The sequence below is a fragment of the Lipotes vexillifer genome, unplaced genomic scaffold, assembly GCF_000442215.2.
Source record: "Lipotes vexillifer unplaced genomic scaffold, Lipotes_vexillifer_v1.1 scaffold715, whole genome shotgun sequence".
Classification (NCBI taxonomy): domain Eukaryota; kingdom Metazoa; phylum Chordata; class Mammalia; order Artiodactyla; family Lipotidae; genus Lipotes; species Lipotes vexillifer.
The window spans coordinates 294802-307521 of NW_006788828.1; the positions used below are offsets into that span (position 1 = coordinate 294802).

The 12720-nt window shown below is 43.4% G+C and overlaps 1 protein-coding gene across 2 annotated transcripts in view; it reads left to right on the forward strand.

Annotated features, from left to right (window-relative positions):
* Positions 1–12720, forward strand: part of SKP2 (S-phase kinase associated protein 2) — a 31591-nt gene that overhangs the window by 8413 nt on the left and 10458 nt on the right. The window contains exons 3-7 of one of the 2 annotated variants that reach the window (XM_007461839.1): positions 3594–3705; positions 5858–6001; positions 6961–7095; positions 8558–8656; positions 9849–9979. In XM_007461839.1, coding sequence (XP_007461901.1) covers positions 3594–3705; positions 5858–6001; positions 6961–7095; positions 8558–8656; positions 9849–9979 — 621 coding nt within the window. The remainder of the gene's footprint in view (positions 1–3593; positions 3706–5857; positions 6002–6960; positions 7096–8557; positions 8657–9848; positions 9980–12720) is intronic. The other variant, XM_007461840.1, reaches the window with a different exon arrangement.

The following is a 12720-nucleotide window of genomic DNA, read 5'->3' on the forward strand; positions in this document are numbered from 1 at the left end:
CTCTTTCCAGTACTTCTAAGATCACTTCCCAAATAAACTACTTTAGTTCATGTCCTCAGGATCTGCTTCTGGGGATCCCAAACTTGGGTAGAGGACAGTTTGGGGGTCTCAGTAAATCATACCAGGCAGCCCTTGTCCAAACGCTACTCCCACCGTGGGTGTTTTCACGTAGGTGAAAATTCCAAGCATCATTGAAAAGAAGAGGTTACAAGAGGAAAATGTACAGATTTTATGGAGAAAGGAGAGGAATAGAGGCAAGAAAGAGAAAGTTGCACTCTCCGCTGTTTAACCTCTTGTCATAAGTTATTTAATCTTCATAGTGAACAACTTTGCAAGATAAACCTTCTGATTCCCATTCCTACAGATGAAGAAACCGAGCCCCAGAGGGATTGAGTAACTTGCCTAAGGTTCGTAGTCTTGGAGGCAATGTAGTCGAATTCCAGTCGAAGCTGTGCTCCTTCCTCAATCCAGTAGTCCTTACACTTGTGGCGGGGGTCAAGCACGTGCTGTCAGGATGGTCTGTGCAGATCATAGTAAAAATCTCAACATGTTAGGTTCGAAGTGACTAAGTGTGTGATTTTTTTGCCAAATGAAATGCCAGCATCTGATCTGTATATGCGAGAAGCAGCAGAGGTCAGGGAGTTAAGAAGAGTTAATGGAAGAAAAACTTTTCTCCAGTTTGGGGAGCAGGACAGGAGCCCTGTTGGAGAAGCTCTGTCCACACTGACCTTGGACCAGGAGCTGTGTGGCAGTGATGGAGGTTTGTTGGAGCTACCTGCCCAGAACATGGTCCAGGCTCAGCGTGGATGATCTATCTGCCTTCCTCCGTCTGCCCCTAAGTTTCAGAGCCTCAGTCAGTCCTTTATTTTATTCTCTAGAGAGGGAGGGGCAGGGGTTCATTGAGCAGCTGCATCTCTCCTCCTCATGTTTCCATAGAGGCTACATCCGTGACCACTGCTCCACCCCCATACCCCGCGCAGCACAGCACAGCACCCTGAACCCTACTGCAACCCATGGTGATACTTGCTTGGAATTTCCTGTTTATTTATCTGTGTCTCTGAAAGTCTGAGCAGGCCATGCCTTGTTCATCTTTGTAGAACAGATCCCAGCATATAGTACATGTTCAATAAATATATGAATGGATGAATGTATCAGGCATTGTGTCCTTAGAATACAAGTACTGTATAAAAAAAGAAAAAAAATTGGGTTCTCATTCTCAAGAACCCATGGCCTTGTGGGGGCCTACACAGGTGAGTAAGCAAATAATGAAATCGTGGTTAAAAAAGCCACCTGTTCTTGTGATGTCATGGGAAGCCGTCCATAGGAGTTGGGGCATTAATGGCCACTTGTTAAATTAATAGCAGTCGGGGGCGGGCACAGCATGTACAGAGGCACTGAGATGTGATGAAGAATGACTCATTCTGAGAATTCCAAGTAGCTCCAAATGGCTGGAGCATATTTCTAGATAATGAACCTAGAAAAATAAGTGGGGCATTGCCAGAAAACTTTGAATTTCATGCTAAGCAGTATAGACTTTAGACTGAATATTCAAGGGACACCACTGAAGGGTCTCAATGAGGGACGGGCATGGACGGTTTTCAAAAGATTGCCCAGGAATAGGAGAAAAGAGTCGGACTGCCATGTTTATCACTCTCCATGCTCTCTCCAGCTCTCCATCGTGTTCTCCACAGAGCCTGGTGTAATGTCCGTGTTCAGTAAATACTGACACCTTTTAAATGGGGAGGTGGGAGTGTTAGGGTTCTCCAGTGACACTGAACACATAGGAGATATAAGGAGTTTTATTAGTAAGGGATTGGCTTGTGCAGTCCTGGAAGCTGAAAAGTCCCAAGATCTTCAGTCCCAAAGACCTGAGACCCCGCAGAGCAGATGGTACAAGTTTCAATGCAGGTCTGAAGGCAGGAGGAGACCCAGGTCCCAGCTCAAAGACAGGAGAGAGAGACAGTTCTTTCATCAGCTTTTTGGTCTAACCTGGCCTTGGATTGGATGAGGCAAGCCCACAACTGGGGAAGGCAATCTGCTTTTCTCAGGCCATTGATCAAATGTTCATCTCATCCTGAAACACCCTCACAGAGACACCCAGAATAGTGTTTAACCAAAATATCTGGGCACCCCCTGACCCAGTCAAGTTGATACTAAAATTGACCATCACAGAGAGGAGAGGATAGCACTAGAATTGGTGTAGCAGATGGATTGGAGGTAGAGAGAGACGGAGAAGGCAAGTTACTGAACTCATCTAACCACTCTAATCTAAATCACTCAGTATTTCTTTGGTGCATACTTATTGACTTCTAGGCCATTGTCATGTTAACCCGATCTTGTGGGTAATTCTGTACATTCATATGTGAGAGTTTAATACTTGTTGAATAGCTGTTTAGAGTTTGCTTTTATAAGACTAAGAAAACTGGTTTTCCTGCATCCACCTTTTTCTCCCTCCAGTTTACTCTGCACACAGCAGCCAGAGTGATCCTTTTAAAACCTCCGTGAGATGCCGTCATACCTGTGCTCAAAACCCCCTTCAGAGTCAAAGCTGAGTCTCCTCAAGCCCTGCCTGACCCGGCCCCCCTCACCCCTCTGACCTCTTCCATCATTCCCACAACTTGCTCACTGTTCTACACTGGCCTCCTTGCTGTTCCTTAAAACAGACATGCTCTTCCTGCACCTCGAACACACCCCAGAGACTCACAAGGCTGGCTCCCTCTCTGTTCAGCCTTTGCTCAGCGATCACCAGCTCGGTAAGGTCTTCCCTGGCCACTGTGCTCAGACTTTGAAAACTGGCCCCCGTATTCCCCATCCTGTCCTCTATCTCACGTAAGTTTTCTGCATAGCACTAATCAATTTTAACATATCATGTACTTTTTAACATATGGAACAATTTTTAGCATATCATCTAATATCATGTGATCGTTTCCTCCCGCCGGAATGTAAGTTCCATGAAAAATTATTCTGTCTGTCTTGTTTTCTGCTTTCGCCCCAACATCTGAAACGATCCCTGGCGTCAGAGTTAAGTGCTCAGTACATATTTGTTGAATTAATAGATGAGAACACCTTTTTGATATTGCACTTTTAGGTAAATAGACTTCTGAGTGCTTTCTGTAAACCTGAAAGAAGAGGGAGGAAGGTTCGTTTTGCCTTTTAAATAAGGTCACTACTTGATAAATCCACCACTGAATCCACTTCAGAGAGAAGTGAGGCGTTCCTTAGCAACCAAAAGCATCGTGATGTCTTAGACATTGCTGTCTGAGATCTGAGCGGCGTGGGACTTGCTGTGAACCACTGTTAGTATCGTTCTTGCCTAAGACTGGCTGGTGGGCACTGAAGGGAAGAATGTTATGAAAAGTATTCTTGATACTCTCTTTTCTCCTTTGCTGAAAAAGTATGGTACCCACTTCAGGGTACATAGACAGTGGGTAAACAGAAAAACATTTTGTGAGGATGAGGAATTCATTTAGCATTAAATTCCCCTGTTTAAGCTACGTGTTGTATATGCTTTAAGTGCATGAAAAGGCTCAGTAGACTTGAGAGGGCAAAAGAATGGTGATGGGAAGACACTTTTTTTTTTTTCCCCCTCAAAGGTGTTTCATGGGACTCCCTTCCAGACGAGCTGCTCTTAGGAATCTTCTCCTGTCTGTGCCTCCCTGAACTTCTGAAAGTCTCCAGTGTTTGTAAGAGATGGTATCATCTAGCGTAAGTATTTTTCACCCCTTCTGCTGTATGTGGATGAGGAGAAAAGAAGGGTTATTTATCATTTGGGTCTGGTGAAACTGAAAACTAAGAAAAATATAGCAGCACAAAGAAAACTAGGTATCTACTCCCTTTTATTAATAATGAGTGTCTTATTTCAGAATGAAGGGAGGGAGCTACCGGAAGTGACTTACCCCATTTCTGAAAACCTCCTTTCCCTGTATTCAGTGTAGCCCATGTTTATTGGGCAATGTACCGAGAGTGAGGGGAGTGATGGGCGTGCGCGAAGGCATAGCTGCTGCCCACCCGCCAGCTGGGCTGGGCAGTGAGTGCAGTGAGAGAGAACTCGAGGCTCTGGCATTAGACCTGAGTGGGAAGCCAGCCTCTGCCGCTTAGGCTTTGGGGGACCTGAGCGAGGTTCTTGACACTTCTGCGCTTCAGTCCCCCCCCATACATTAAATGGGAGTGATGGTACCTTCAGGACAGCGCCGCTGTGAGGATGCGGTATAAAGATGCCAGGGCGGTGCTCAGCTCGTAGAAACGTTCAGCGCATGGCAGCCGACAGTTGTTGGGGTTTTTGTTGGTTCAGGGGCAGCACTTTTCAAGTGTGGACGGTGAGCTGCACAGGGGGAGTCTTGGTGAGCTGGGATGGCAGTAACGGGCCAGAAGCGGGGAGGAAATGACTGCCTTTCCATCTTCACCTTTTCTCCTACCCATTAACCTCTGGCCATGCTTTGCTTTGTGCTTAAAGGCCATCTGTCTCTCTTCTCCCTCCACACATCTAGGACTCTCGTTGTGAGACAGCAGGAGCCCCTACCCTTCCCATTCACGGGTGTGCTGGAAATAAGACACTCTAGGTATTTACAGGCGTGGGCTACAGTCGTCCCTTGGTATCCGCTGGGTATTGGTTCCAGGACCTCCTGTGGATACCAAAATCCACAGATGCTCAAGTCCCTTATATAAAATGGCGTAGGACAGTCTGTCTGTATCCGGGGATGTGTGGTTGCTTGAATCTGCAAATGCAGAACCCGTGGATAGGGAGGGCTGACTGTATCTGCTTAGAAGAGCCACAGAGAGGTCTGCACACCTGGAATACTGCAGCAGGTAAATGGTGGTTGACTTTCACTTATCCCCACCCAAGTGACCCCATCTTGATTTTCTTTCTCCGCCAGCTGTCCTCTCCATGCAGAGTCTATTAATCTTCATTTCAACTGTCATAAAAGTTATAACTGACATTTATTAGGTACTTGTTATATGCCAGGCACTGCAGTCCTGCCTTCTTAATAATAGAGGTTGAATAACATGTTGACAATTTGTGTAGAATTATTTCGAAGCTCTAGCCAGTGGTCTGCAAGCAATATTAAAAAGTAAAATTCTTGTAGATATTTAAAATGTCTCCTCATGGGCTTGATCTCATGTTTTTGTTAAATTGAATTAATCTCTGGGTATTAAAGCTTTATCGTGTTGTTTCGTACATTTTGGCACCTCGTTTTTGCTTCAGAAACACTATCTAAAATCTAAATATTTTTACCTTTTTCCTTCCCATTAGTTCATATGTATATACCTATATTTTTGTGCATATATATATATATATATATATTTTAAGCTTTTAAGGTATTGTAAAACAGAGCTGAACTATGACTTTTTCCTAATAGATAACTGATGACTATGTCTCATAATAAAGTTGTAAAAACTTTCTTTTAGGTACATTTACACGTTCGTTAGGGTAATAGAGATAGCCTGTAAATGCTTCACAAAAATGGCAAGTGGGATCATTTGGGCCATTTTGAACCTATCTACTTGTTCGATAATCAGATGAGTGATTTGAACAATCATTTTTAAAGTTATCGAATTGATTTGAATCCTGCAATTGTATTCTCTTGTTCTAGATCATTGCATTGCACCTGATAGCATTGAACCAGCTAAATTGGAAATCCATATAAAGAGGAAGATAAAAGCTTATCCATGATAGGACCAAGAGCTATTCAATAATGCCTTAAAAATATCATAGGTAATTGTGTAGTCAAAAACAAAGATGCCTTCGGAATTTGCTTCAAGGCAGTTTAGTGGCCGTGTCCTCACGTTAGTAACGGTGTTGAGGGCCTACAGTAACCAGTGTCCCGGCTTACCAAACACAGCACCTCCTCTTTTCCAGGTTTGACGAGTCTCTCTGGCAGACCTTAGACCTCACGGGCAGAAACCTCCACCCAGATGTGGTTGGTCGGCTGCTGTCTCGAGGGGTGGTTGCCTTCCGCTGCCCACGATCGTTTATGGACCAACCGTTTGTTGAACGTTTCAGGTAAGAAAGGAAAATCTTGGGCTTGAAAAGAGATCAAAATGTCTTTTTTCCTATATTCAGCTGTATGCCCTGTGACAGGTCACCTGTGCATAATGGAGAGTTGCGTATCTTGCCGTGTGGCCTTTGTGTTGAAACATGACACAGGTTTCAGTGACATCATTCCCATTTTAACGCAGGGTTGCTCTTGGGCTCTTTCCAGGGTCTTAGATGTACTTGGGGTCCTCAGTAGATGGGTGTCCGGAGTTCCATGAGGCAGGAGCCAAGCAGAACCCTCACCAACAGATGCAAGGCAGCCCAGCTATTTCCTCACTGCCCATTTCTGATCAAGAAAAAATGTGAGGCATCCTTTAAGGCTTTGTTACTCTTGAGTTTCTGATCCTGTTGTGGACAAATTTGCATCCGGCAAAAAAAGGCCCTCTTTTGGTGTGTGGTTTTTTTTGTTTTGTTTTGTTTTTTGTGTTACGCGGGCCTCTCACTGTCGTGGCCCCTCCTGCTACGGAGCAGCAGGCTCCGGACGCGCAGGCTCAGCGGCCATGGCTCACGGGCCCAGCCGCTCCGCGGCATGTGGGATCTTCCCGGACCGGGGCACGAACCCGTGTCCCCTGCATCGGCAGGCGGACTCTCAGCCACTGCGCCACCAGGGAAGCCCGGCATAACCTTTTTGTCATCCACATCCAGCTCCTTCTCATGGTGCCCATTAATTAATTTTCTACGTGGGACTGTATTGGCACAACACCTTGACTTGGCAAAAATGCTCTTGAATTTTAAAACAAACAAGGGAGGGAGTTAGCTAGTAGCAACTTATTTTATGACCAAAACTATAGCTAATATTTGAATTGTGTATTTAGGGTCTTGTCTGTGATGGACTGCCCAGGTCGGGAGGAGAAGGGTCGGATGTGATCTGGATTTGCTGGTGTGAGCCACCTTGTGGAACCTCTTTTTATTCCTTCTATGTTCAGCCCTTTTCGTGTACAGCACATGGACCTGTCGAACTCGGTGATCGATGTGTCTACCCTCCACGGCCTTCTGTCTCACTGCTCCAAGTTGCAGAATCTCAGTCTAGAAGGCCTACGGCTTTCGGATCCCATTGTCAAGTGAGTGGCAGCCAGGAGCATGTCACAAAGGCAGTTGTTTTGTTAATTTTGTTTCCTGAGTGTACCTGGGGTGTCCTGTCCATATCCAGATGGACTCAGAAAATATCCAGTGCAGTGTTCCAGCTTCTGCAAAACTTTCCAGGACTCACCTAGGCAACCAAAGTTTGCATGCTAACTATATTTCCAGGGCTCGTGGTAGGTTCTAGACATACAGGGATGAATCAAGGCATGGTCCCTCCCTCATTCACGGGAGAAACAAGTAATTACAGTGCTGTGTGTTTGTTAGGTGCGTTGGCGAATGTGTGGCAACACACAGAGACCTAATTAAATTTCGAGAAGGCAGCCTTCTCAGGAAGTGACTCTTAAGCTGAGTATTGAAAATATGTAGGTAGGAGTTCTCCCCATGATACGGGGAAGGAAGCAGTCTGGTTGGGTCTAAACTCTGAAGTGGTCAGGAATTGCTGGAGCGTGGGGCTCAGTGAGGGAGGTGACAGGTGAGGGTGGTCAGGGACCAGATCATAGTGGAGTGGGTCCCTGCCACGCTGGAGGAAGTCTGGATTCTGTTGTGCGCTGTGAAGAGGGAAGTGTGGTGAAGAGAGGAGAGTGGTTCTGAGGATGGAAGGAACATGTCAGAGTTGAATTTTAGAAAATTAACTCACTGGGCATCTCAGAGGGTCAGTCAGACATAAAAGAAACTAGATTAGTTAAGATACTATTGTATTCATTCAGGTAAGAAATGACGACGCCTGATGGGAAAAAAATAGAATAATGACAATAATAGCAGCTAGCATTTATTGAGCACGTACTATGTGCCAGATACTAGATTCTTTAGAGGTATTCTGATTTAATCCTCACAGCAACCCCATGAAATATGTTCTTATTGTTCCCTTTTTGCAGATGTGGAAACTGAGGAACAGAGAGGCTGAATAACTTGTCCAAAGTCACACAGTTAGTAGGTGGCAGAACCAAGATTTGAACCTGGCAATATAGTATGATTCCAGAGCTCTCACTCTTAATCACTATTTCACTAACATGAGGCATTTGGGAATGTAGAGGAGAGGGCAAGACTGAAAGAACCTAGTGACTTTATAAGTAGAAGTTTACCAATTGTGGGTGAAATGGAAAAATGTTTATTTCATTGCTGGGTTGTTTTTTTTTAAAGTACATTGATCCATGTTTGTTGTGGACTGACTGTCTGTGCCAAGCACTGTTAAGGCCTTTATTACATTATATCATTGAATTTTAATAACCCTACCAAAAAGGTACTGATCTTGCCATTTTACAGATGATAATAAACTAAGGCAAAACGTCCTGCTTGGTGTCATCCAGAGAGTAAGATGTGAATTTAAACTCACTTCTGACTCAGAGGCCTGTGTGCTTTTAACTGTCTCACTTAGCCTCATGCTTGTTGATTGAGTGAGTGTCTTGTTGGTGTTCTTATGACTTTGTCTTCTTTCTCCAGCAATCTTGCTCAGAACACAAATTTAGTGCGATTAAACCTTTCTGGGTGTTCTGGATTCTCTGAATCTGCCCTGAAGACTTTGCTGAGCAGCTGTTGCAGGTACGAGAGGTTTGAGATTTTGATTATAGAACTGTTGTTTCACATCAGAATAGAATCAAGGAAAATTTTTAAGCTATACCTAGCTCTCCAAGCTCTTGATTTGGATAATGCAATGCCTTTTGCCCTCCAAACTTTCCATCCAAACTCAGAAGCCAAATCGATTAAGTTTCCAAAGGATACTTGTGTAGTGATCCCTTTTTTTTCTGTGACTATTAAAATACAGAAAATGTAGTAGTGTGTTTATCAACAATATGTACAAACAGTATCTGTTTATACCTGACTGTATGGTCAGGCGTTTTTCCCTATAATATCTGTAGACCTAACTTAACAGTTTGGATTAAATTTGTTATTGCAAAATACACCATGAATTTGGGTGATTCCATTAAAAACATCTTTTATATTATGTAGTACTATCAGTATATAAATAAGGTTACAGAGTTATAGAAATTAATAAGTGAGGGGGGACATGGTTCACAGAATACCCAGTACTGTGTGTCTGTGTCTGTGTCCTTTTTACTATCTCTTGGTCTCTGTGCTAATAGCATTGTACTTATTTCTACTTAATGATCTGTTGAAAGTAGATTGCCTTTGGATAAGAATGTTATCAATGAGATAAAATGGTAGCCCTACATTTTCTCAGCAGTTCCAGGATTGGGATGTATAGTTTAATGGTTGGACTCTTTCTCTGAAGCCCTCATTTGCTCAGTTAGCAGAGGCCCAATAAGGTAAAGTGGATTTTTGTAATGTCGGCATCTCTTTATTAGGAATCCCCGGTACAATCCAACAGTTTTTTAAAGCATCTCGGGCGCTTGCTCATACTGTGTAGTTGTTTGCTAACAACCCGGGTGATTGAGAAAGAAAGCATAGAGACTAGAATTTTTCCATCTAGTCCTGCAATGAGGTTTGAGCAGAAGAGGAGAGCGCTTCCCTCCTCTTCCAGAAGGGGGCAGCATTCACTAGGCCCTTGGCTCACATCCCCTGGCAAGTTTCTGGAACACACTGGAACAAGATGGGAGAAAGCAGTTTCAGGTGAGCGAATGTAGCTGCTTAGAGGAGCAGAGGTTCTGTGCAGAAAATGGTAAGGAATCGATGGCTTTGTATATTATTGGTTTGCAGCTTTAGGCGGTGCTACGTCAAGAACTCATTCTGGGTAACGGTTTCATGCTTTCCTTATCACCCCTCTTGTGTGCAGATTGGATGAACTGAACCTCTCCTGGTGCTATGAATTCACTGAAAAGCATGTGCAGGTGGCTGTCGCACACGTGTCAGAGACTGTCACCCAGCTGAATCTCAGCGGGTACCGAAAGAATCTGCAGAGATCGGGTAAGACCTGCCGGGCTGCCGGCCCCTTAACCACAGCAGCCACGACAATAACAGCAGGTTTGATTTCTCGAGCATCTCCTAGGCGTGGTCCTCCATAAGTTGTCTCATTTAACCCAGCGCATGTATTCCTGTTCCTGTTTTTCAGATGAGGTAGCAGCTGGCTGATCAGAAGGGTCAGGTAAATGCCAACAGCTAGTGGGTAGCAGCTTTGGAATCCAGAATCTGAAAGTGGAAACCTTTATCCTTTAAAGCAATTTATGTTTAAGCAGAAGAAGTTCTTTTCATTAACTAAATTGTTAGGTAAAACCCCAACATAAAAATCGATCGGTGCAGCGTTTGATCAGTATTAAGCTGTGGTTCTCAACTGGGGATAATTTTGCCTGCAGGGGGACATTTGGCGAAGTCTGGAGACATTTTTGACTCTCACAGCTGCAGGGGTGTTACTGGCATCTGGTGGGTAGAAGCCAGGAATGCTGGTTAACAATGCACAGGAGAGCAGAATAACACACCAAAAAGAATCTGGTCCTAAATGTCAGTAGCGCCAAGGTTGAAAACCCTGTTTATAAACCCTCTTTCGTACTTATGACTAACTCCTCGATTCAGTCTAAGAAGGCAATGAGGTTTTTTAGACGAACACAGTCAATTGAAATCAGGGGTAATGTGTGACAAAGTCTTTATAAGCCTCAACGTTCATTTATGCTTTGTCTTATTTGTCTAATATTGACAGAATCTTAATTTGCAAAGATAAGTTTTTGCAAATGGCAAGGTTTTTTTTATTAAAGTGTAATTGATATATATTATATAAGTTACAGGTGTACAATAGAGTGATTCAGAATTTTTAAAGGTTATACTACTTTTATAGTTATTATAAAATATTGGCTATATTCCCCATGTTGTACAATATATCCTTGTAGCTTATTTTATAGCTAACAGTTTGTACCTCTTCATCCCCTACCCCTGTATTGCGCCTCGTCCCTTCTCCCCACTGGCCACCACTAGTTTGTTCTTTGTGTCTGAGAGTCTGCCTCTTTTTTGTTATATTCACTAGTTTGTTGTATTTTTTAGATTCCTCATATAAGTGATATCATACAGTATCTGTCTTTCTCTGTCTGGCTTATTTCACTTAGCATTTTAACAGTTCCCTTCGTGATCTTGGGCCATGGGTTGCACAAAGCCTAGTTAAGCCAGCCACATACCTCAGCCCTACCCTCGTGTCTTGATGGTGGTGTCAGCTCATCTGAGTATAAGTGTTTTTATTTATTATAGTTTTTAATATACTTAAAAAGATTTGAACCAAACATTTGCAGAATGTGTCTAACAGAAAAATGTTCTGTTCTACATATTTTCCCTTTAAACACAATTTTAAGTCTGGTTATAGTATTATATATAGTCATTCTCAAATATACCCAAAACATGTAAAAACACAAAAACAAATCAATAATCCCGCTAACATTTTGCCAGTCTTTTTTCCTGTTAAAAAGTGTTTTTTTTAATGGGACATGGTGTATGGAATTCTTTGTAACAAGTTTTTATTTCAGGTAACCCCATTTTAGTCGCTACACAAATGCCATTTTCAGTGGCTGTGTGATATTCCATCAAATATATTTGTGTTGATTCATTCATAACTTATTCAGTTGATCTCGTTGTAATGAATGTTCAGAATCTTTGCAGTTTTTCCCTTTTTTTTTTTTGCGGTACGCGGGCCTCTCACTGTTGTGGCCTTTCCCATTGCGGAGCGCAGGCTCTGGACGCGCAGGCTCAGTGTCCATGGCTCACAGGCCCAGCCGCTCCGCGGCATGTGGGATCCTCCTGGACCGGGTCACGAACCTGCGTGCCCTGCATCAGCAGGCGGACTCTCAACCGCTGCGCCACCAGGGAAGCCCAGTTTTTCCCTTTTATAAACAACTTTGGTACGGACAGAAGTGAACCTTTGAGTGCATTTCTAAGTGGAATTGCCAGCTCAGGGATTAGGTTCCGTTCTCAAGTTTTGGATAGCTCTTGCCAAGTTGCCTTCCAAGGATTTTAAACTCTCACCAGTGAGCATCCTCTTCAGTGAATCCCACCCCTGGTTCTTCCCTCTTCATCCCCAAGAGAAGACAGTGCCCTATGTACATTTCTGCCCATATCTGAATTTCCCACTTCTTTATTGAGAGTTTTTCTGTAATGAACCAAGGTTCTGGGTGCAAGGTCGAGAACCTCTGCTGTAGGCAGACTGCTGTAAATTGTGTCCAAGTTTGGCTTAAAACCCTTTTCTTTGTTCCTCCGAAAAAGAACAAATCGCCTTTTTACTGAGTTTTGGCAGGAATAATAGGTAGTAAAATCCTGCTTGCTAGACACATTCAGGGCAAGGACAAAGATGCGGAGTAGAAGTTGAGGTGTTAGTTTCCTTAATTATACAATGGGAGTCAAAGATTTTTAAATGGATGTCTTTAGCAGTGGCACACACTATTTCATTGTTTAGATGGTAATACAGATTTTGTATTTTAGCTCCAAGACTGGTGCCAGACCTCCTGGGGTCAAGTACCCACTCTGCCATTTACTGGGGAGCCTTGAGCAAGTCGCTTAACCTTTCTGTTCCTCCATTTCTCCTCAATAAAATGGAAATAACAGAACCCACCTCTTAGAGTAAGGAATAAATGGGTTAATACGTGTACAGGATGTTGAATTGTTCTTGGCACATAATGACAGATCAGTAACGGTTGCCTGTTATTTTTTTTTTTTTTTTTTTTTTTTTTTTTTGG